Source organism: Oncorhynchus tshawytscha, linkage group LG05 (assembly GCF_018296145.1).
Source record: "Oncorhynchus tshawytscha isolate Ot180627B linkage group LG05, Otsh_v2.0, whole genome shotgun sequence".
NCBI lineage: Eukaryota > Metazoa > Chordata > Actinopteri > Salmoniformes > Salmonidae > Oncorhynchus > Oncorhynchus tshawytscha.
Window position 1 is genome coordinate 75,542,609 of NC_056433.1, and position 25,992 is coordinate 75,568,600.

The 25,992-nt window shown below is 44.4% G+C and overlaps 1 protein-coding gene across 2 annotated transcripts in view; it reads right to left on the minus strand.

Moving 5' to 3' along the window:
- The window catches only part of pde4ba (phosphodiesterase 4B, cAMP-specific a), a 333,978-nt gene that overhangs the window by 227,413 nt on the left and 80,573 nt on the right, over nt 1-25,992 (minus strand). For both annotated transcript variants that reach the window (XM_042322358.1, XM_024403084.2), the window contains exon 3: nt 8,362-8,588. In XM_042322358.1, coding sequence (XP_042178292.1) covers nt 8,362-8,588 — 227 coding nt within the window. The remainder of the gene's footprint in view (nt 1-8,361; nt 8,589-25,992) is intronic.

A 25,992-nucleotide genomic window follows, 5' to 3' on the forward strand; every position in this document is an offset into this window, starting at 1 on the left:
AGTCTGGGTACTAAACAACTCTCATGGTAGACTGGGTACTAAACAACTCTCATGGTAGACTGCGTACTAAACAACTCTCATGGTAGACTGGGTACTAAACAACTCTCATGGTAGACTGGGAACTAAACAACTCTCATGGTAGACTGGGGACTAAACAACTCTCATGGTAGACTGGGTACTAAACAACTCTCATGGTAGAGTGGGTACTAAACAACTCTCATGGTAGACTGGGTACTAAACAACTCTCATGGTAGACTGGGTACTAAACTACTCTCATAGTAGACTGGGTACTAAACTACTCGCATGGTAGACTGGGTACTAAACTACTCTCATGGTAGACTGGGTACTAAAACAACTCTCATGGTAGAGTGCGTACTAAACAACTCTCATGGTAGACTGGGTACTAAACAACTCTCATGGTAGACTGGGTACTAAACAACTCTCATGGTAGACTGGGTACTAAACAACTCTCATGGTAGACTGGGTACTAAACAACTCTCATGGTAGAGTGGGTACTAAACAACTCTCATGGTAGACTGGGTACTAAACAACTCTCATGGTAGACTGGGTACTAAACTACTCTCATAGTAGACTGGGTACTAAACTACTCGCATGGTAGACTGGGTACTAAACTACTCTCATGGTAGACTGGGTACTAAAACAACTCTCATGGTAGAGTGCGTACTAAACAACTCTCATGGTAGACTGGGTACTAAACAACTCTCATGGTAGACTGGGTACTAAACAACTCTCATGGTAGACTGGGTACTAAACAACTCTCATGGTAGACTGGGTACTAAACAACTCTCATGGTAGAGTGGGTACTAAACAACTCTCATGGTAGACTGGGTACTAAACTACTTTCATGATAGACTGGGTACTAAACTACTTTCATGATAGACTGGGTACTAAACTACTATCTGGGTAGACTGGGTACTAAACTACTCGCATGATAGACTGGGTACTAAACTACTCTCTGGCTAGACTGGGTACTAAACATATGTCATGGTAGACTGGGTACTAAACAACTCTCATTGTAGACTGGGTACTAAACTACTCTCATGATAGACTGGGTACTAAACTACTCTCATGATAGACTGGGTACTAAACTACTCTCTGGGTAGACTGGGTACTAAACAACTCTCATGGTAGACTGGGTAGACTGGGTACTAAACTACTCTCTGGGTAGACTGGGTACTAAACATATGTCATGATAGACTGGATACTAAACTACTCTCATTATAGACTGGGTACTAAACTACTCTCTGGGTAGACTGGGTACCAAACATATGTCATGATAGACTGGGTACTAAACTACTCTCATGATAGACTGGGTACTAAACTACTCTCTGGGTAGACTGGGTACTAAACTACTCTCTGGGTAGACTGGGTACTAAACTACTCTCTGGGTAGACTGGGTACTAAACTACTCTCATGGTAGACTGGGCACTAAACTACTCTCTGGGTAGACTGGGTACTAAACTACTCTCATGGTCGACTGCGTACTAAACAATTCTCATGATAGACTGGGTTCTAAATAACTCTCTGGGTAGAATGGGTACTAAATAATTATCATGGTAGACTGGGTACTAAACAACTCTCATGGTAGACTGGGTAGTAAACTACTCTCTGGGTAGACTGGGTACTAACCTACTCTCATGGTAGACTGGGTACTAAACTACTCTCTGGGTAGACTGATCAACAAACTACTCTCATGGTAGACTGGTAACTAAACTACTCTCTGGGTAGACTGGGTACTAACCTACTCTCATGGTAGACTGGGAACTAAACAACTCTCATGGTAGACTGGGGACTAAACAACTCTCATGGTAGACTGGGTACTAAACAACTCTAATGGTAGACTGGGTACTAAACTACCTTCATGGTAGACTGGATACTAAACAACTCTCATGGTAGAGTGGGTACTAAACAACTCTCATGGTAGACTGGGTACTAAACTACTCTCATGGTAGACTGGGTACTAAACTACTCTCATGGTAGACTGGGTACTAAACTACTCTCATGGTAGACTGGGTACTAAAACAACTCTCATGGTAGAGTGCGTACTAAACAACTCTCATGGTAGACTGGGTACTAAACAACTCTCATGGTAGACTGGGTACTAAACAACTCTCATGGTAGACTGGGTACTAAACTACTCTCATGGTAGACTGGGTACTAAACAACTCTCATGGTAGAGTGGGTACTAAACAACACTCATGGTAGACTGGGTACTAAACAACTCTCATGGTAGACTGGGTACTAAACAACTCTCATGGTAGAGTGGGTACTAAACAACACTCATGGTAGACTGGGTACTAAACAACTCTCATGGTAGACTGGGTACTAAACTACTTTCATGATAGACTGGGTACTAAACTACTTTCATGATAGACTGGGTACTAAACTACTCTCTGGGTAGACTGGGTACTAAACTACTCGCATGATAGACTGGGTACTAAACTACTCTCTGGGTAGACTGGGTACTAAACATATGTCATGGTAGACTGGGTACTAAACAACTCTCATGGTAGACTGGGTACTAAACTACTCTCATGATAGACTGGGTACTAAACTACTCTCATGATAGACTGGGTACTAAACTACTCTCTGGGTAGACTGGGTACTAAACAACTCTCATGATAGACTGGGTACTAAACTACTCTCTGGGTAGACTGGGTACTAAACTACTCTCTGGGTAGACTGGGTACTAAACATATGTCACGATAGACTGGATACTAAACTACTCTCATTATAGACTGGGTACTAAACTACTCTCTGGGTAGACTGGGTACCAAACATATGTCATGATAGACTGGGTACTAAACTACTCTCATGATAGACTGGGTACTAAACTACTCTCTGGGTAGACTGGGTACTAAACTACTCTCTGGGTAGACTGGGTACTAAACTACTCTCTGGGTAGACTGGGTACTAAACTACTCTCATGGTAGACTGGGCACTAAACTACTCTCTGGGTAGACTGGGTACTAAACTACTCTCATGGTCGACTGCGTACTAAACAATTCTCATGATAGACTGGGTTCTAAATAACTCTGGGTAGAATGGGTACTAAACAACTCTCATGGTAGACTGGGTAGTAAACTACTCTCTGGGTAGACTGGGTACTAACCTACTCTCATGGTAGACTGGGTACTAAACTACTCTCTGGGTAGACTGATCAACAAACTATTCTCATGGTAGACTGGGTACTAAACTACTCTCTGGGTAGACTGGGTACTAACCTACTCTCATGGTAGACTGGGTACTAAACTACTTTCATGATAGTCTGGCTACTAAACTACTCTCTGGGTAGACTGGGTACTAAACAACACTCATGGTAGACTGGGTACTAAACAACTCGCATGGTAGACTGGGTACTAAATCAAATCAAATCAAATTTATTTATATAGCCCTTCGTACATCAGCTGATATCTCAAAGTGCTGTACAGAAACCCAGCCTAAAACCCCAAACAGCAAGCAATGCAGGTTTAGACTGGGTACTAAACTACTCTCATGGTAGACTGGGTACTAAACTACTCTCATGGTAGACTGGGTACTAAAACAACTCTCATGGTAGAGTGCGTACTAAACAACTCTCATGGTAGACTGGGTACTAAACAACTCTCATGGTAGACTGGGTACTAAACAACTCTCATGGTAGCCTGGGTACTAAACAACTCTCATGGTAGACTGGGTACTAAACTACTCTCATGGTAGACTGGGTACTAAACAACTCTCATGGTAGAGTGGGTACTAAACAACACTCATGGTAGACTGGGTACTAAACAACTCTCATGGTAGACTGGGTACTAAACAACTCTCATGGTAGACTGGGTAGTAAACTACTCTCTGGGTAGACTGGGTACTAACCTACTCTCATGGTAGACTGGGTACTAAACTACTCTCTGGGTAGACTGGGTACTAACCTACTCTCATGGTAGACTGGGTGCTAAACTACTTTCATGATAGTCTGGGTACTAAACTACTCTCTGGGTAGACTGGGTACTAAACAACTCGCATGATAGACTGGGTACTAAACTACTCTCTAGGTAGACTGGGTACTAAACATATGTCATGGTAGACTGGGTACTAAACAACTCTCATGGTAGACTGGGTAGTAAACTACTCTCTGGGTAGACTGATCAACAAACTACTCTCATGGTAGACTGGGTACTAAACTACTCTCTGGGTAGACTGGGTACTAACCTACTCTCATGGTAGACTGGGTACTAAACTACTTTCATGATAGACTGGGTACTAAACTACTTTCATGATAGACTGGGTACTAAACTACTCTCTGGGTAGACTGGGTACTAAACATATGTCACGGTAGACTGGGTACTAAACAACTCTCATGGTAGACTGGGTACTAAACTACTCGCATGATAGACTGGGTACTAAACTACTCTCATGATAGACTGGGTACTAAACTACTCTCTGGGTAGACTGGGTACTAAACAACTCTCATGATAGACTGGGTACTAAACTACTCTCTTGGTAGACTGGGTACTAAACTACTCTCTGGGTAGACTGGGTACTAAACATATGTCATGATAGACTGGGTACTAAACTACTCTCATGATAGACTGGGTACTAAACTACTCTCTGGGTAGACTGGGTACTAAACTACTCTCTGGGTAGACTGGGTACTAAACTACTCTCATGGTAGACTGGGCACTAAACTACTCTCTGGGTAGACTGGGTACTAAACTACTCTCATGGTCGACTGCGTACTAAACAATTCTCATGATAGACTGGGTTCTAAATAACTCTCTGGGTAGACGGGGTACTAAATAATTATCATGGTAGACTGAGTACTAAACAACTGTCATGGTAGACTGGGTAGTAAACTACTCTCTGGGTAGACTGGGTACTAACCTACTCTCATGGTAGACTGGGTACTAAACTACTCTCTGGGTAGACTGATCAACAAACTACTCTCATGGTAGACTGGGTACTAAACTACTCTCTGGGTAGACTGGGTACTAAACATATGTCATGGTAGACTGGGTACTAAACAACTCTCATGGTAGACTGGGTAGTAAACTACTCTCTGGGTAAACTGATCAACAAACTACTCTCATGGTAGACTGGGTACTAAACTACTCTCTGGGTAGACTGGGTACTAACCTACTCTCATGGTAGACTGGGTACTAAACTACTTTCATGATAGACTGGGTACTAAACTACTTTCATGATAGACTGGGTACTAAACTACTCTCTGGGTAGACTGGGTACTAAACTACTCGCATGATACACTGAGTACTAAACTGCTCTCTGGGTAGACTGGGTACTAAACATATGTCATGGTAGACTGGGTACTAAACAACTCTCATGGTAGACTGGGTACTAAACTACTTTCATGATAGACTGGGTACTAAACTATTCTCTGATAGACTGGGTACTAAACTACTCTGGGTAGACTGGGTACTAAACTACTCGCATGATAGACTGGGTACTAAACTACTCTCTGGGTAGACTGGGTACTAAACATATGTCATGGTAGACTGGGTACTAAACAACTCTCATGGTAGACTGGGTACTAAACTACTCTCATGATAGACTGGGTACTAAACTATTCTCATGATAGACTGGGTACTAAACTACTCTCTGGGTAGACTGGGTACTAAACAACTCTCATGATAGACTGGGTACTAAACTACTCTCTGGGTAGACTGGGTACTAAACTACTCTCTGGGTAGACTGGGTACTAAACATATGTCATGATAGACTGGGTACTAAACTACTCTCATGATAGACTGGGTACTAAACTACTCTCTGGGTAGACTGGGTACTAAACTACTCTCTGGGTAGACTGGGTACTAAACTGTTCCTGAAATTTAGTGTGCTCTTTAGGAAACTCCTGTCTCAGTGTTCCAGCAGTAACCGCTGTACCATGGAAACTTACCAAATAACACTGGGCAAACTGATGTAGAGGAAGTTCAGTCTGACTCTGAGCTCATTTTTAGATCTAGACAACAGTAGACCCCACACCCGCTCCAGGGAATGACTCAAGCAAGCTGTGTGTCCACACACACCCTGCTAGCCATGCAGGCTTGCAGGGGTGCACGTGCACAGACATACACACACATGACACAGACCACACATACACGCACACAGGCACACACACAATGAACCAGAGTCTGCTGTCCAGGAGTGTCATATCCAGATAAGAATTCAGTTAACGAGCTAATCAAAGCTAATTAAGTCAGCTGTGTGTGTGTGTGTACAAGTGTTCCTGTGATTGTGCTTGTGCATGTACGCGTGTGTGTGCATGTGTGTGTATCATTCTCAACTGCCAAGCACTTTCACTAACCCTTCTCTAACCCTTTGTAAGGGTGATCATTGAGGTCTCTCTCTCTCTCTCTCTCTCTCTCTCTCTCTCTCTCATTCTCTCTCTCCTGCTCTCTCATAATTACATTTAAATTCAATGAAATTCAATATGCTTTATTAGCATCGGAAACATATGTTTACATTGCCAAAGCAAGTTAAATAGATAATAAACAAAAGTTCAGTAAACAATAAAAAACTAACGGTAAACATTACACTCACAAAATTTCCAAAAGAATAAAGACATTTCAAATGTGATATTATGTCTATATATAGTGCTGTAACGATGTGCAAATAGTTAAAATACAAAAAGGAAAATAAATAAACATAAATGGTGTTTGTTCTTCACTGGTTGCCCTTTTCTTGTGGAAACAGGTCACAAATCTTGCTGCTGTGATGCACACTGTGGGATTTCACCCAATATGGGAGTTTATCAAAATCGGGTTTGTTTTCAAATTATTTGTGGTTCTGTGTAATCTGGGGGAAATATGTGTCTCTAATATGGTCATACATTGGGCAGGAGGTTAGGAAGTGCAGCTCAGTTTAAACATAATTTTGTGGGCAGTGTGCACATAGCCTGTCTTCTCTTGAGAGCCATGTCTGCCTACGGCGGCATTTCTCAATAGCAAGGCTATGCTCACTGAGTCTGTACATAGTCAAAGATTTCCTTAATTCTGGGTCAGTCACAGTGGTCAGTTATTCTGCCTAAGTGTACTTTCTGTTCAGGTCCAAATAGCATTCTAGTTTGCTCTGTTTTTTTGTTAATAATTCTTTCCAATGTGTCAAGTAATTATCTTTTTGTTTTCTCATGATTTGATTGTGTTGCTGTCCTGGGGCTCGCTCTCTCTTTCTCTCTCATTCTCTCTCTCTCTCCCAGCCTCTCTCTGTCTCTCTCTCCCAGCCTCTCTCTGTCTCTCTCTCTCAGCCTCTCTCTTAGCAATGTTCCCTCTACAGATTATTCCTCAGATACTGAACCACCAGCTCCCACTGATTAATATAGTGTATAACCATCAACATCAGGATATTCACTCCAATCAGGCCTTATTGGCGATGATATGGCTATGATACAATTTTAAGAAGAAAAAACACCTGGTCTTGCTGAGGCGTAACTCTGAATCTGCGTACACAGATACAGTCTCTGATGCAAACAGTTCCTGCTTCAATCCAGCATCTCGCTCACTGGTGGGCCTGTGTTCATTTTTGACACACACACACACACACACACACACACACACACACACACACACACACACACACACACACACACACACACACACACACACACACACACACACACACACACACACACACACACACACACACACACACACACACACACACAGCATTCCCAGCCAGGCAGTTATAGTGAAGAGATGGTGCTGACTGCCCTCCTACGCAGTAATAACTGTGACCATGATGACTCTCTACAGAAAGTGTCTGTTAGGTCAGTGTCCTTGGGTTTCTAAGAAAGGTGCTTTAAATCCCATGTATTATTATTATTATTATTTAACACCACCTTCAGTCTACTCACCAGAGTGGCGGTCAAACACACTGCCTATACAGACACAATGCAGAGGAACTCCACACAATAAAACACACTCATTGAACAAGTAGACTATTGAGCCTCACTCTTTTTTGTACGCACACCCGCAGACACATACACATACACACACCATATTCCATTAGCACAGGTTACGCAGCTATTTGACTTCCAAAGAAGTCTCTCCTAGAGACTACAATCTGAAGTCATCTCAGCAGGATCCCATAAAGAATAGACCAGCCTCCTCTACACGCTTAGAAAAAAAGGTTCTATCTAGAACCTAAAAGAGTTCTTCAGCTGTTCCCATACGAGAACCCTTTGAAGAACCCTTTTTGGTTCCAGGTAGAACCTTTTTGGGTTCCATGTAGAACTCTTTTCACAGAGGGTTCTACATGGGTCTCTCTGGGTTTTGAATGGATCTACATTATCACCATAGGAGTTCAGTTAGGAATATAATGGAGGAAAGTGGAGTGTGTGTGTACACTCACCACTCGGGGTCGACAGGTGTGATGTCGATGCGGGGCGGGGCGCAGAAGGGGAGGAAGGTGGGTCGGACGACCCAGTCATTGTCAGGGGTCCGCGACCTCTCTGCCTGTCTCCACGACAATGGGGGCAGCTGCAGGTTGCCAGAGAAACGCCTGCGTCCCCTCCGTAGGTCGACACCAAGCGTACAGGAGTACTCACTAAGACCACAGTCTGGAGGCCCTTTACTGTCCTAGAGAGAGAAAAAAAATACTTTTGATGAATACAAGATGAATATGAGATTATATGTTGATTGATATGTCCTGCACACTCACATCTTTCAGATTGACTACTTTGGCCACTAAGGGGAACCAAAGGCCTTGTTTTCAACGGCAGCTGATTTCAGAAGATAGAACAGAGAGAAGCAGCCTGATGTTGAAGAACGTCACTCTCTTGTTTTTGAGTTGATGAGAGATCCAACCACAGAAGCAAGCACCCCCCTTTTCCTCACTTGACATGCTTCAAAACAAGATGTTCTCCAACTGGCATGTACCACTGAGCATGTCTAAGAGGGGGTTTCCCCTGAGTCCCTCTTGGTCCTCCCAAATGAATGGCCTTGCAGTTTTTCTCAATTGGTTTAGTACAAGGTAACATGGTCTCAATAGAATTAACACAACTGTAAAAACTTTTATTTTGCAAGACTATTAGAATATTCAGATTTTGTCTCAAACAAACAAAACAAAACACATGTTTGCAAAAAATACTCGAAAACCTTCATAAAAGTTCAACACTTAGGTGAGTAATCCTGTAGGTCACATACAAACATCAAGTTCACTAAAAACTGCGAAGATGTATAGATCAAGACATCAGTCATTTGAATAGATTGAATACATTGGCATTATAGAAATGAAAGGATCGATGACAATGTCACTGGTCACTAAAGGTTTGCTAGGCATTGGTTTTACTAGGTCTTCTTCGGTGACATACAGTACCAGTCAAAAGTGTGGACACACCTACTCATTCAAGGTTTCTTTATTTTTACTATTTTTTACATTGTAGAATGATAGTGAAGACATCAAAACTATGATATATCACATTTGGAATCATGTTGTAACCAAAAAAGTGTTAAACAAATCCAAATATATTTTATACTTGAGATTTTTCAAAGTAGCCACAATTTGATGACAGCTTTGCAAACTCTTGGCATTCTCTCAACCAGCTCCATGAGGTAGTCACCTGGAGCATTTCAATGAACATGTGTGTCTTGTTTAAAGTTCATTTGTGGAGTTTCTTTCCTTAATGCATTTGAGACAATCAGTTGTGTTGTGACATGGTAGAGTTGGTATACAGAAGATAGCCCTATTTGGTAAAAGACAAAGTCCATATTATGGCAAGAACACCTCAAATAAGCAAAGAGAAACAACAGTCCATCATTTCTTTAAGACATGAAGGTCAGTCAATCCGGAACATTTCAAGAACTTTGAAAGTTTCTTCAAGTGCAGTCACAAAAACCATCAAGCACAATGATGAAACTGGCTCTCATGAGGCCCGTCACAGGAAAGGAAGACACAGAGTTACCTCTGTTGCAGAGGATAAGTTCATTAGAGTTACCAGCCTCAGAAATTGCAGACCAAATAAATGCTTCACAGAATTCAAGTAACAGACACATCTCAACATCAACTGTTCAGAGGAGACTGCGTGAATCAGACCTTCATGGTCGAATTGCTGCAAAGAAACCACTACTAAAGGACAACAACAAGAAGAAGAGACTTGCTTGGGATAGGTGGAAATCTGTCCTTTGGTCTGATGAGTCCAAATTTGAGATTGGTTCCAACCGCCGTGTCTTTGTGAGACGCAGAGTAGGAGAACGGATGATCTCTGCATGTGTGGTTCCCACTGTGAAGCAAAGAGGAGGAGGTGTGATGGTGTGGGGGTGCTTTGCTGGTGACACTGTCAGTGATTTCAATTGAATTCAAGGCACACTTATTGGCTGACTGCAATGCGAGTGTTGCAAAGTACATTTAGAAATCTATATTATTCAATTATTGCACCCACACTGCTCGCGCACGCCAACGAGCATCTGCATTGCCAAGGACTAAAATAGAAGTCAGTTCTATTTGTGACGCAGATTGCACTGCAAGTCCTGCCTCTCCCATCTCCTCATTGGTTTATAGAAGAAGGTACCCACATGCCAGCTCCTCATTGGTTATACTCACGTGGGTAACTGAAAGACGAATGAGGTTGGTGGCGGTAATGCACCTAATTTATGAAAGTTGCCAATCGCAATGTAAAGTCAAGAGAAGAAAAAGCCAATTGGGACAAATCCAGCTGCATGAAGCCCCAGTGCCCCTGGAAGTTTCCCCCGTGTGTCGGAGGAAGATGCATCCCCCTCACCTCAAAGTGTGATGGAGACGCTGACTGTGACGACAGGTCTGATGAGGCCAACACCTGGACGTGTGATGGAGACGCTGACTGTGAGGACAGGTCTGATGAGGCCAACACCTGGAAGTGTGATGGAGACGCTGACTGTGAGGACAGGTCTGATGAGGCCAACACCTGGACGTGTGATGGAGACGCTGACTGTGAGGACAGGTCTGATGAGGCCAACACCTGGACGTGTGATGGAGACGCTGACTGTGAGGACAGGTCTGATGAGGCCAACACCTGGAAGTGTGATGGAGACGCTGACTGTGAGGACAGGTCTGATGAGGCCAACACCTGGAAGTGTGATGGAGACGCTGACTGTGAGGACAGGTCTGATGAGGCCAACACCTGGAAGTGTGATGGAGATGCTGACTGTGACGACAGGTCTGATGAGGCCAACACCTGGACGTGTGATGGAGACGCTGACTGTGAGGACAGGTCTGATGAGGCCAACACCTGGAAGTGTGATGGAGACGCTGACTGTGAGGACAGGTCTGATGAGGCCAACTGTGATTAGTTACCTTTCTGGGATTACGTCACCTACTACCATATGGAAAGGAGGCTTTTATGCAGTGTCTTGTGTTTGGGGGCAATTTATTTAATGTAAAATCACTATCCTTAAGCAATACGGTCCTGAGGGGGTATATAAAGTATGTTGCTGTTGCAAACCAAAATGTTATGCTAGAAACAAGGGGAAATGTTGTGTTAATAAGATACTTATTGTCTTTCTCTTGTCATTTGCTGTGGTATATCAAGAACGGCGTAGTGATACTTGAAATAAAAATTCTGATATATACACACAGCTGGAATGCTGTTTCAGCCAATCAGCATCCAGGATCCAAACTAACCGGTTTACAATCATATATACCTGTGTCAATGTAAAGAGTGTGCTGAGTGTCAGGAAGCAAGTTCAGGGAGTGACTGTCTTAATAAATAAAAGAACCAATGAACACGTAACTCAAACAACGCACCGACATGAAAACAGAGTCAATAACACCTGAGGAAAGAACCAAGAGGAGTGACAGATATAGGGAAGATAATCAAGGAGATGATGGAGTCCAGGTGAGTGTCATGAGGCGCATGTGTGCGAGACGATGGTGACAGTTGTGTGGGATAATCAGCAGCCTGATGACCTAGAGGCTGGAGAGGTTAGTATACGTGATAGTTAATGCATGTGTGCTGTGTTATACACATAAGCAATCATGCCCAAGAAATGTGAAATTTGTATACTGTATAGCGAGGCATACTGTTTGTATTCTTCTTTTCCCCTGTAATTAGGAATTGAGACCTGGGTGTTTGTTTCTCCTCAGATACACCACAGCTCAGTCAGACTTGTGAATGGGACCAGCTCCTGCTCTGGGATAGTGGAGGAGATTGAGCGGCAGTATGTAGTCATGGCTGGGGCATGAAAGATGCAAAGATGTTGTGTTGTGGGAATGCTGTAGATACACATTACAATTCTCCATTTGGAGAGAGACGCAAGGAAAAGGGTTTTATTTTGTAGCATTAAGCAGTTTAGTTATTCAGACATTGAGTCTACTCTCGAGGAGTGTTGAGTCAGCTCTGCCGAGTTTGGTTCTTTTGGTGTGATAAAGTGCATCTCGGTGAGAGGTGTAGGAGTCAGGCGCAGGAGAGCAGGGATTTTCTTTGAGAAGCGTGTTTAATGTAGAGATCTGTACACATAGTCCACCAATACAAAGTTGACCCAGATGAATGTCCAAACAACGCGCTCGAAGGAAAACAAACTCGTGTCAGTACACGGAAGAACAACCACAGTTCCGACACTACATACACATACGTCAATGCGAAAACAATAAACCGCATAGAATACTGAACGCTAATACTCACAAGCTTAATCCTGCACGAATTACGGCAGGTAACAGGTGCCCTATATACCCACAGAAATCAAAGCAATTGAAACCAGGTGTGAAAAGGAACACAGACAAAACAACCAGAAAAAGAAAAAGGGATCGGTAGTGGCTAGTAGACCGGCTAGTAGACCGGCTAGTAGACCGGCTAGTAGACCGGCTAGTAGACCGGCTAGTAGACCGGCTAGTAGACCGGCTAGTAGACCGGCTAGTAGACCGGCTAGTAGACCGGCTAGTAGACCGGCTAGTAGACCGGCTAGTAGACCGGCTAGTAGACCGGCTAGTAGACCGGCTAGTAGACCGGCTAGTAGACCGGCTAGTAGACCGGCTAGTAGACCGGCTAGTAGACCGGCTAGTAGACCGGCTAGTAGACCGGCTAGTAGACCGGCTAGTAGACCGGCTAGTAGACCGGCTAGTAGACCGGCTAGTAGACCGGCTAGTAGACCGGCTAGTAGACCGGCTAGTAGACCGGCTAGTAGACCGGCTAGTAGACCGGCTAGTAGACCGGCTAGTAGACCGGCTAGTAGACCGGCTAGTAGACCGGCTAGTAGACCGGCGACGCCGAGCGCCAAGCGCCGCCCGAACAGGGAGAGGAGTTACCTTCGGTAGAAGTCGTGACATTTGGTTACAATACCATTGACATTGTGGTCTGTTCAGATTCCATGAGGCTCGTGGATGGAGCTGGTCTCTGCTCTGGGAGACTGGAGGTGAAATCCAATCAGTCCTGGGCCTCAGTGTGTAAAGTTGACTTTGACTGGAAGGATGCAGAGGTAGTCTGTCGGGATCTTGGCTGTGGGGCTCCTGCAGCGCTACAGCGGGCGCTCTATGGAGAAGGTTAGGTTCCAACCTGGGCTAAAGAGTTCCAATGTATAGGCAATGAGTCCATTCTCATGAACTGTGACACCTCAGACAGAGAAGAGCAGACCTTCCTCCCTGGTAACGCTGGTGGACTGAACTGCTCAGAGCCTGATGATCTGAGGCTGGTGGGAGGAGGCTGTGCAGGTAGACTGGAAGAGTACAAGATAGGAGAGTGGAAAAATGTGAGACATTTGGTTATCCATGAAGGAAGCAGTTGTAGTATGTTCACAACTAGGTTGTGGCTCCGCTTTTTCAAATGTAGATTAGCCTGAAGATACATCTGATGTACAGTGGAGCAAAAAAGTATTTAGTCAGCCACCAATTGTGCAAGTTCTCCCACTTAAAAAGATGAGAGAGGCCTGTAATTTTCATCATAGGTACACTTCAACTATGACAGACAAAATGAGAAAAAAAAAACAGAAAATCACATTGTAGGATTTTTAATGAATTTATTTGCAAATTATGGTGGAAAATAAGTATTGTCAGTGACAGGCAAACACACACACACACACACACACACACACACACACACACACACACACACACACAGGTGTCTATAGCTTTCATGTGAAGTGAAAGCAATAATACAATCTGCAGTGTACTTGAGCTAGTTTGCTAAATAAAACTCTGTTTGGAAGGTGTTAACAACAACTGTTTTTTGAGAGCATGGAACTGTGCTCCCCACAACAAGCCAAACCAATAGAGAAACTGTATCTAGCCAGTTCAGCTTGTAATAAATCATTTCCTTTTGAAAATTGATTGAGAAGATACAGTCAGTCAACCACTCCTAACCTCTTTCTCTGTTCAGTCATCTTATCTGCCATATCTTTCCAGACACGCTGTTGTTGATCCTTCTGCTTAACTGACTGACTTAATGTGTCTTGAATTGAGTGCTGTGTGGTGAGTGATTGGAGGGCATAAATAAAGCTGTTAACGCTGAGAAATTAGGTTCAATTTATTGTCACTGACTGAGAGCTGGAATAAATCAGTGTGCGTGTGTGGTGTGTGGTGTGTGTGTGTGTGTGTGTGTGTGTGTGTGTGTGTGTGTGTGTGTGTGTGTGTGTGTGTGCGTGTGTGTGTGCGTGTGTGTGTGTGTGTTTGCCTGTCACTGACATGTTATATTAGACGATACTCAATCTGCATGTATAAATATTATAGACAGTAGGATAACTTCTACGGCCTTGCGTGCCTGTTAGCACAACTACATTCATGTCATGCCATTGACACTACATTCCTCTAGGTAAACATCATGGGCAAGTCTTTTAAAACATGTTCAGAGATAGAGAGAGAGAGATATTTCTGAGAAGTGAGTGTGTACCGCAGTCCCAGCCCTAGCTCTAGGAAACTGTGCAGAGCAGTATCTCTGGCCTTGCTACAGTAAAAGCTTGCATGTCAATGCCATTCTTTTTCTGTCTTGTTGAAACTGAAACGGCATTCTAAAGCTTAAAATGTACCATAGGAACTAACCCTCTGAGAGAGCACAGGAATAGAGCATTATAGGCGCTCCACAATACCACGCCTCCGAGAGGCACTGGAGGCTCTGCATGTGCAGTAGGGGGGGAAGGAGGGAGGGGGAGGATGAGGGGGTAGGAGGGAGGGGGGAGGGAGGATGAGGGGGTAGGAGGGAGGGGATGATGAGGGGGTAGGAGGGAGGGGGAGGATGATGGGGTAGGAGGGAGGGGGAGGATGAAGGGGTAGGAGGGAGGGGAGGGGGAGGATGAGGGGGTAGGAGGGAGGGGGAGGATGAGGGGGTAGGAGGGAGGGGGAGGATGAAGGGGTAGGGGTAGGTGGAAAGGGGCGGGAGGGTTTTGTATGTAATTATCAAAAAACACCTAACTGTACCACAGCAGTGTCCTTCAGAAGGATTAGAGATACGGGGAGAGGGAGGGAGAGGGAAATGGAGATTTAAGCAATAAGGCACGTGGGGGTGTGCTATAAGAGAGATGGAGTTGAAGGCGAGAGAGATGGAGTGGAAGGCTAGAGAGGGCTAGAGAGATGGAGTGGAAGGCTAGAGAGATGGAGTGGAGGCTAGAGAGATGGAGTGGAAGGCTAGAGGGATGGAGTGGAAGGCTAGAGAGCTGGAGTGGAAGGCTAGAGAGATTGACTAGAAGGCTAGAGAGGTGGAGTGGAGGCTAGATAGATGGAGTGGAAGGCTAGAGAGATGGAGTGGAAGGCTAGAGGGATGGAGTAGAAGGCTAGAGAGGTGGAGTGGAAGGCTAGAGAGATGGAGTGGAAGGCTAGATAGATGGAGTGGAAGGCTAGAGAGATGGACTGGAAGGCTAGAGAGATGGAGTGGTAGGCTAGATAGATGGAGTGGAAGGCTAGATGGATGGAGATAGATGGAGTGGAAGGTTAGAGAGATGGAGTAGAAGTATAGAGATATGGAGTGGAAGGCTAGAGAAATGGAGTGGAGGCTAGATAGATGGAGTGGAATGCTAGAGAGAAAGAGTAGAAGTATAGAGAGATGGAATGCCAAAGGCAAAGGAAAATAAAAACGAGAGATGGACAGATGAGATGGAGACAGAAGCTATTATAGAGTGACAACATATGTGCATGCCTGTGATGGAGAAAAAGAGAAAGAAAGTGAGAACAGAACAGAGACAAACACAATCTACTATCAACCTAGTCATATCTGAATCGATGTGAAGCTTGTGGAGCAGATTAGAGGGAGGGAAGCTACACTACAGTACTGTACGTGGGCAACTGTGCTAACGAGATGGAGTGGAGGCTAGCGAGATGGACTGGAAGGCTAGATAGATGGAGTGGAAAGCTAGAGAGATGGAGTGGAAGGCTAGATAGATGGAGTGGAAAGTTAGATAGATGGAGTGGAAAGCTAGAGAGATGGAGTGGAAGGCTAGAGGCTAGAGAAATGGAGTGGAAGGCTAGAGAGATGGAGTGGAAGGCTAGAGAGGTGGAGTGGAAGGCTAGAGAGATGGAGTGGAAGGCTAGATAGATGGAGTGGAAAGCTAGAGAGATGGAGTGGAAGGCTAGAGGCTAGAGAAATGGAGTGGAAGGCTAGAGAGATGGAGTGGAAGGCTAGAGAGATGGACTGGAAGGCTAGAGAGGTGGAGTGGAAGGCTAGAGAGATGGAGTGGAAAGCTAGAGAGATGGAGTGGAAGGCTAGAGAGATGGAGTGGAAGGCTAGATAGGTGGAGTGGAAGGCTAGAGAGTTGGAGTGGAGGCTAGATAGATGGAGTGGAAGGCTAGAGAGATGGAGTGGAAGGCTAGAGAGATGGAGTGGAGGCTAGATAGATGGAGTAGAAGGCTAGAGAGATGGAGTGGAGGCTTGATAAATGAGTGGAGGCTAGATAGATGGAGTGGAAGGCTAGATGGATGGAGTAGAAGCTATATAGATGGAGTGAAAGGCTAGAGAAATTGAGTGGAGGCTAGATAGATGGAGTGGAAGGCCAGAGAGTTGGAGTGGAAGGCTAGGGAGATGGACTGGAAGGCTAGAGAGGTGGAGTGGAAGGCTAGAGAGATGGAGTGGAAGGCTAGATAGATGGAGTGGAAAGCTAGAGAGATGGAGTGGAAGGCTAGAGGCTAGAGAAATGGAGTGGAAGGCTAGAGAGATGGAGTGGAAGGCTAGAGAGATGGAGTGGAAGGCTAGATAGATGGAGTGGAAGGCTAGATAGGTGGAGTGGAAGGCTAGATAGGTGGAGTGGAAGGCTAGATAGATGGAGTGGAAGGCTAGATAGATGGAGTGGAAGGCTAGAGAGTTGGAGTGGAGGCTAGATAGATGGAGTGGAATGCTAGTGAGACGGAGTGGAAGGCCAGAGAGATATTGTGGAAGGCTAGAGAGATGGAGTGGAGGCTAGAGAGATGGAGTGGAAGGCTAGAGAGATGGAGTGGAAAGCTAGAGAGATGGAGTGGAAGGCTAGATAGATGGAGTGGAAAGCTAGATAGATGGAGTGGAAAGCTAGAGAGATGGAGTGGAAGGCTAGTGAGACGGAGTAGAAAGCCAGAGAGGTGGAGTGGAAGGCTAGATAGATGGATTGGAAGGCTAGAGAGATGGAGTGGAAGGCTAGAGAGATGGAGTGGAAGGCTAGTGAGACGGAGTGGAAGGCCAGAGAGATATTGTAGAAGGCTAGAGAGATGGAGTGGAGGCTTGATAAATGAGTGGAGGCTAGATAGATGGAGTGGAAGGCTAGATGGATGGAGTGGAAGCTGTATAGATGGAGTGAAAGGCTAGAGAAATGTTGTGGAGGCTAGATAGATGGAGTGGAAGGCTAGAGAGATGGAGTAGAAGTATAGAGAGATTGAGTGGAAGGCTAGAGAAATGGAGTGGAGGCTAGATAGATGGAGTGGAAGGCTAGAGAGATGGAGTGGAGGCTAGATAGATGGAGTAGAAGGCTAGAGAGATGGAGTGGAATGCTAGTGATGGAGTAGAAGTATAGAGAGATGGAGTGCCAAAGGCAAAGGAAAATAAAAACGAGAGATGGACAGATGAGATGGAAACAGAAGCTATTATAGAGTGACAACATATGTGCATGCCTGTGATGGAGAAAAAGAGAGAGAAAGTGAGAACAGAACAGAGCAAAACACAATCTCCTATCAACCTAGTCATATCTGAATCGATGTGAAGCTTGTGGATTAGATTAGAGGGAGGGAAGCTACACTACAGTACTGTACGTGGGAAACTGTGCCAGTTCACCCACTCTGCCCATCAGTCTGCCCATCACTCTGCCCATCACTCCCATCACTCACTTAGACTGTAAACTCTCCTTCCAGACTCACATTATGCATCTCCAATCCAAAATTAAATTTAGAATCGGCATCCTATTTCGTAAAACATAGCAACCTTCACTCATGCTGCCAAACATACCCTTGTAAAACTGACTATCCTACCGATCCTTGACTTCAGCGATGTCATTTACAAAATAGCCTCCAACACTCTACTCAGCAAATTGGATGCAGTCTATCACAGTGCCATCCGTTTTGTCACCAAAGCCCCATATACTACCCACCACTGCGACCTGTATGCTCTCGTTGGCTGGCCCTCGCTTCGTATTCGTCGCCAAACCCACTGGCTCCAGGTCATCTATAAGTCTTTGCTAGGTAAAGCCCTGCCTTATCTCAGCTCACTGGTCACCATAGCAGCACCCACCCGTAGCACGCGCTCCAGCAGGTATATCTCACTGGTCACCCCCAAAGCCAATTCCTCCTAAGGCCGTTTTTCCTTCAAGTTCTCTGCTTCCAATGACTGGAATGAACTGCAAAAGTCACTGAAGCTGGAGCCTCATATCTCCCTCACTAACTTTAAGCATCAGCTGTCAGAGCAGCATACAGATCATTGCACCTGTACATAGCCCATCTGTAAATAGCCCACCCTACTACCTCATCCCCATATTGTTATTATTTTTCTTTCTCCTTTGCACCCCAGTTTCTCTACTTGCACATTCATCTTCTGCACATCTATCACTTCAGTGTTCAATTGCTACTTTTGTAATTATTTCGTCACTATGGCCTATTTATTGCCTTACCTCCCTAATCTTACTTCAAAGAATCTGAGCCCTAGGACAATGCCTCAGGACTACCTGACCTGATGACTGCTGGCCCTCCCCGTCCCTAGTCCACCTGGTCGTGCTGCTGATCCAGTTTCTGCTGTTTTGCCTGTGGCAATGGAACCCTGACCTGCATTGCTTGCTGTTTGGGGTTTAAGGCTTGGTTTCTGTGTAAGCACTTTGGAACATCTCCTGATGTAAAAGGGCTTTATAAATAAATTGTATATTGACTTCATTTGCACACACTGTATATAGACTTTTCTATTGTGTTATTGACTGTACGTTTGCTTATTCCATGTGTAACTCTGTGTTGTTGTTTGTGTCACTTTGCTTTATCTTGGCTAGGTCGCAGTTGTAAATTAGATCTTGTTCTCAACTGGCCTACCTGATTAAATAAAGGTGAAATTAAAAAATACAAATATAAATCAGATGTCGGGTACTATATTTATTGAATATTATATGAATCCTATAAATTGAAATGGGCAATTTGGTTACAATCAATAAACTTATTTCTCAGAGTTCAAATAATCTTTCTACCAAATTGTGTTTCAGGAACGCTAATCTTATCTGTTTCTAATTACAGAAATGATTTCAGAACAATCTGAGATGATGGGTGTCAAACCTCTTTCTGGTCCATTTTTAGGTGGAACAACTCATTAGTCACACCCACCTGCCAGGGTAATTAACACACACTGCTCTGATCACACTCACCTGCCAGGGTATTTAACACACACACACACTGCTCTGATCACACTCACCTGCCAGGGTAATTAACACACACGGCTCTGATCACACTCACCTGCCAGGGTATTTAACACACACACACACTGCTCTGATCACACTCACCTGCCAGGGTAATTAACACACACACTGCTCTGATCACACTCACCTGCCAGGGTATTTAACACACACACACACACTGCTCTGATCACACTCACCTGCCAGGGTAACACACACACACACTGCTCTGATCACACTCACCTGCCACACACACTGCTCTGATCACACACTCACCTGCCAGGGTATTTAACACACACACACACTGCTACACACACACTCTGCTCACACTCACCTGCCAGGGTAATTAACACACACACTGCTCTGATCACACTCACCTGCCATTAACACACACTGCTCTGATCACACTCACCTGCCCACCTAACACACACTGCTCTGATCACACTCACCTGGGTAATTAACACACACACTGCTCTGATCACACTCACCTGCCAGGGTACACACACACACTGCTCTGATCACACTCACCTGCCAGGGTAATTTACACACACACTGCTCTGATCACACTCACCTGCCAGGGTAACACACACATTGATCACACTCACCTGCCACACACACACTGCTCTGATCACACCCACCTGCCAGGGTAATTAACACACACACACACTGCTCTGATCACACTCACCTGCCAGGGTAATTAACACACACACTGCTCTGATCACACTCACCTGCCAGGGTAGTTACACACACACTGCTCTGATCACACTCACCACTGATCACACTCATGAGGACACTGCTCTGCAGGGTATTTAACACACACACACAGGGTGCTCTGATCACACTCATTTGCCAGGGTAATTAACACCCACACTGCTCTGATCACACACCACTGCTCTGCTCACCTGCCAGGGTATTTAACAACACACTGCTCATCACACTCACCTGCCAGGGTATTTAACACAACACTGCTCTGATCACACTCACCTGCCACACACACACTGCTCTGATCACACTCACCTGCCAGGGTAATTAACACACACTGCTCACTGCCACTGCTCTGATCACACTCACCTGCCAGGGTATTTACACACACACTGCTCTGATCACATCACCTGCCAGGGTATTTAACACACACACTGCTCTGATCACACTCACCTGCCAGGGTAATTAACACACACACTGCTCTGCTCACACTCACCTGGTAATTACACCACACTGCTCTGATCACACTCACCTGCCAGGGTTTGCCTGATCACACCCACCTGCCAGGGTAGACACACACACACACTGCTCTGTCACACTCACCTGCCAGGGTAATTAACAACACACACTGCTCTGATCACATTCACACTTTCACCTGCCAGGGTTAAATACTGCCAGGGTAATTAACATACACAGGTTACATTTGAAAACCTGCCAGGAATGGAAACACTAGCTCTGATCACACTCACCTGCCAGGAGTAAGAAAAGGATCACACTCAGCCAGGAAAACAGATCACATCACCTGCCAGGGAAATACACTGCTCTGTCACAAGCCAGGGAGTTAGTAGGAAAACACTGCTCTGCTCAATCACCTGCCAGGGAAATACACTGCTCTGATCACACTCACCTGCCAGGTATTTAAAAACACAATGCTCTGATCACACCCACCTGCCAAGGTATTTAAGACACACACTGCTCTGAAAACACTCACCTGCCAGGGTATTTAAGGTAACAGAGATCACACCAGCCAGGAAAACACCAACACTGCTCTGATCACACTACCTGCCAGGTAAAGAGACACTGTCTGAAATCACAGCACCTGCCAGGGAACACAACTGCTCTGCTCACACTCACCTGCCAGGGTTAGTAGGAAAACACTGCTCTGCAATGAGAGGGAAATAACACAAGAGAGATCAGCCAGGGAAAACAGCTGAATGACCCACCTGGGAAATAAGCTGCTTTCTGAGGTTCAGAGAGCCATAGTAGGAAAACACTGCTCTGATCAATGAGAGGGAAATAAGGTGAGAGCAGCTGAGATAGTAGGGAAAACAGCAATGACACTAAGAGAGCTCTGCTCACACTCAAATAAGGTAAGAGAGATAGTAGGAAAACAGCAATGAGAGGGAAATAAGGTGAGAGAGATAGTAGGAAAACAGCAATGAGAGGGAAATAACACACACACTGAGAGAGATAGTAGGAAAACAGCAATGAGAGGGAAATAAGGTGAGAGAGATAGTAGGAAAACAGCAATGAGAGGGTAATTAAATAACTGCTCTGTCAAGAGAGAGATAGTAGGAAAACAGCAATGAGAGGGAAATAAGGTGAGAGAGTTAGTAGGAAAACAGCAATGAGAGGGAAATAAGGTAAGAGAGATAGTAGGAAAACAGCAATGAGAGGGAAATAAGGTGAGAGAGTTAGTAGGAAAACAGCAATGAGAGGGAAATAAGGTGAGAGAGATAGTAGGAAAACAGCAATGAGAGGGAAATAAGGTAAGAGAGATAGTAGGAAAACAGCAATGAGAGGGAAATAAGGTAAGAGAGATAGTAGGAAAACAGCAATGAGAGGGAAATAAGGTAAGAGAGAGATAGTAGGAAAACAGCAATGAGAGGAAATAAGGTAAAGAAAGATAGAGGAAAACAGCAATGAGAAGGGAAATAAGGTAAGAAAAGAGAGATAGTAGGAAAACAGCAATGAGAGGGAAATAAGGTAAGAGAGAGTTAGTAGGAAAACAGCAATGAGAGGGAAATAAGGTGAGAGAGATAGTAGGAAAACAGCAATGAGAGGGAAATAAGGTAAGAGAGAGTTAGTAGGAAAACAGCAATGAGAGGGAAATAAGGTAAGAGAGATAGTAGGAAAACAGCAATGAGAGGGAAATAAGGTAAGAGAGAGATAGTAGGAAAACAGCAATGAGAGGGAAATAAGGTAAGAGAGAGATAGTAGGAAAACAGCAATGAGAGGGAAATAAGGTAAGAGAGAGTTAGTAGGAAAACAGCAATGAGAGGGAAATAAGGTAAGAGAGAGTTAGTAGGAAAACAGCAATGAGAGGGAAATAAGGTAAGAGAGATAGGCAGCAAGAGAGATGGTGAGTGTGAAATAAAACACCACAAATGAGAGTATAAAATCACAAGGTCTGCCAACTTATGCAGAGTACAGAGAATTCTCAAACTGAATCCCCCCACCTCAGACACCGAGCTGCAGGGTCATTACCCAACATATCTGCACATACACACACAACAAGCCCTAAGGTCATTAGCCAACCCCACAGACTGCAGCACATTAGAGGGCATTGTCCTCAGCTGGCGTGCTGCCCAGCCTGTCCACATTGTCATCGTCATCCCTGTCCCCATTCCCCAAGAAATTAGGACCTTATCTCTCCTCAGGAGAGATTTAAAAAAAGACTCATTAGGGCCTTTTGAATTGGGAGGTCTATACTTTATTTCAAAATGAACAATGGTGACAGCTCAGAGACATGAATGAGGCAAACACACTACTGTGCCTATGCACACACATTTAATTCATATTGAAATCAGAGGCTTGTTGTTTCAGAGGCTTGTTGTGCTGGGTGACTAAGATTAACACTGGTGGAGAGGAGACAGGAGAACCAGATGTGCCTCTCCCATTAACCATGACAGTGTTTGGGGGTGAGGGAGTGAGGGAAGCAGTGTGTTTGTGAATAGAGATAAAATACCATACCAACGCCCTGTGTTTTTACCCCATTATGTGTAGAAAATCCCAGGTGTGTTTAGGTATAGTTGTGCACTGCGTGACGGTAGGCTTATAACTAGTGTATATCACTTGTCTTTACATGGCCATTCTAAGACTGTGCCCCACTTAAATGGGCTCCCGAGTGGCACAGCGGTCTAAGGCACTGCATCTCAGTGCTAGAGGCGTCCTGGTTCGATTCCAGGATGTATCACAACCGGCCGTGATTGGGAGTCCCATAGGGCAGCGCACAATTGGCCCAGCGTCATCTGGGTTAGGGTTTGGCTGGGGTAGGCCGTCATTGTAAATAACAATTTGTTCTTAACTGACTTGCCTAGTTAAATAAAGGTGAAATAAAACATTTAAAAGGCACTGGGTAGTGAGAACGTTCAACTGCCATTTAAAACAACAACAACAAAATATTCACAGAAGTTGACAGCAAACAGTTTTTTTTTCTTCATAAACATACACTACCGTTCAAACGTTTGTGGTCACTTAGAAATGTGTTTGTTTGTAAAGAAAAGCACATTTTGTTGTCTAATAAAATAACATCAAATTGATCAGAAATACAGTGTACACATTGTTAATGTTGTAAATGACTATTGTAGCTGGAAACAGCTGATTTTTAATGGAATATTTAGATAGGCGAACAGAGGCCCATTATCAGCAACCAACACTCCTGTGTTCCAATGGCACGTTGTGTTATCTAATCCAAGTTTATCATTTTAAAAGGTTAATTGATCATTAGAAAACTCTTTTGCAATTATGTTAGCACAGCTGAAAACTGTTGTGCTTATTAACGAAGTAATAAAACTGGCCTTCTTTAGACTAATTGAGTATCTGGAGCATCAGCATTTGTGGGAATCGATTACAGGCTCAAAATGGCCAGAAACAAAGAACTTTCTTCTGAAACTAGTCAGTTTTTTCTTGTTCGGAGAAATGAAGTCTATTCCATGCGAGAAATTGCCAAGAAACTGAAGATCTCGTACAACGCTGTGTACTACACCCTTCACAGAACAGCGCAAACTGACTCTAATCAGAATAGAAAGAAGATGGGAGGCCCTGGTGCACAACGGAGCAAGAGGACAAGTACATTAGAGTGTCTAGTATGGCAAACAGACGCCTCACAAGTCCTCAACTGACAGCTTCATTAAATAGGACCCGCTAAACACCAGTCTCAACATCAACAGTGAAGAGGCGACTCCAGGATGCTCTTAACTGTTGAAACACTCTGTGTGACCCTGATTTAGACCACTGCAGTAAAGACACAATTAACCAATTGTCCAAGATTAATAAATCATACGTTTGGTCTGGGGGGTTTCCTATGATTTATATGTACCCCTCAGAGCAAAGTGATGGATGCCTCCCTCAGTCAGTCCTAATGCTCTCTCTCTCTCTCTCTCTCTCTCTCTCTCTCTCTCTCTCGCTCATTTAAATTGCTTTATTGGCATGACAAACATTTATCAAATATTGCCACCACCATTTAAAGCAGTCCAGGGGGGAGGGACTATATAGGTAAATATAGTGAAATAGAAATAGTTTACATCCAAACTGGCTGGTTTAGGTGTAAAGTGTAGAGTAGATATTCTGACATGGATAGCATAATTCCATTACCTTCAGGCTTAGATTCCTTCAATTATGTTTCACAGTTGTGATTAAATTCCATGAATGTCCTTTTCCCCCCTAAACGGGAAGTGGAGGTTAGCACTGTGATAGAAGCCATGAGGTGTGAGACCTAGGTGTCTGTCTGTCTGTCTGTCTGTCTGTCTGTCTGTCTGTCTGTCTGTCTGTCTGTCTGTCTGTCTGTCTGTCTGTCTGTCTGTCTGTCTGTCTGTCTGTCTGTCTGTCTGTCTGTCTGTCTGTCTGTCTGTCTGCTAGCAGAACAAACACCACGTGTTTGACTGTCTCACTGTTAGCCCAGCCAAAATGAATTATAGTGTCTTTAATGACATTTTTCACCATGCATGAATGTACTCAGAAGGTGAGAGCCAAATGGAGGAAACTGGCCGTCAGAGAGACTATGAGGCCACACTGGAGAGACTGTGATATGATACAGTCATATTAAAACACAGTTTAATACGTCATGTACAGTCAGTAAGCACACAAACAAGGTCTGAAATGACTAGTTTCTTCTTCTCTTTGGCAAGACTAGAAATAACAGACTGAATAATTCCTCTGAAAAAAACATTACTTCTGGACTCACTCATATGTGAGTTGAAGGTAGTCAGGAGGGAATTCAGGCTTCTCCCCGAATCTATAAGAAAATCACTTGATAGAGTAGGCTGATCAAAGCCTGATCAAAAGAGATGCTACTCATGTTGCATCTCCTTTTAAATATGCAGTACTACAGCCTCCTGTGATCCTCTACACCTCTGATGAATGCTAAGGATGAGAGAAGTTAGTACTTAATGCTACACTGGGTCTGAAGAGCCGGTCCGTGATCCTACAGCAGAGCCTGACATGAGGAGGAGTGAGTTGTTTTCAGAGATCAGTCATATTCCCCCTGTAATGGAACCCCGTGATGGAGCTATTGGAGTTGATGCCAGGTCAAGTGTATAGCAACAGAGCTGTAACAGGGAAGGCA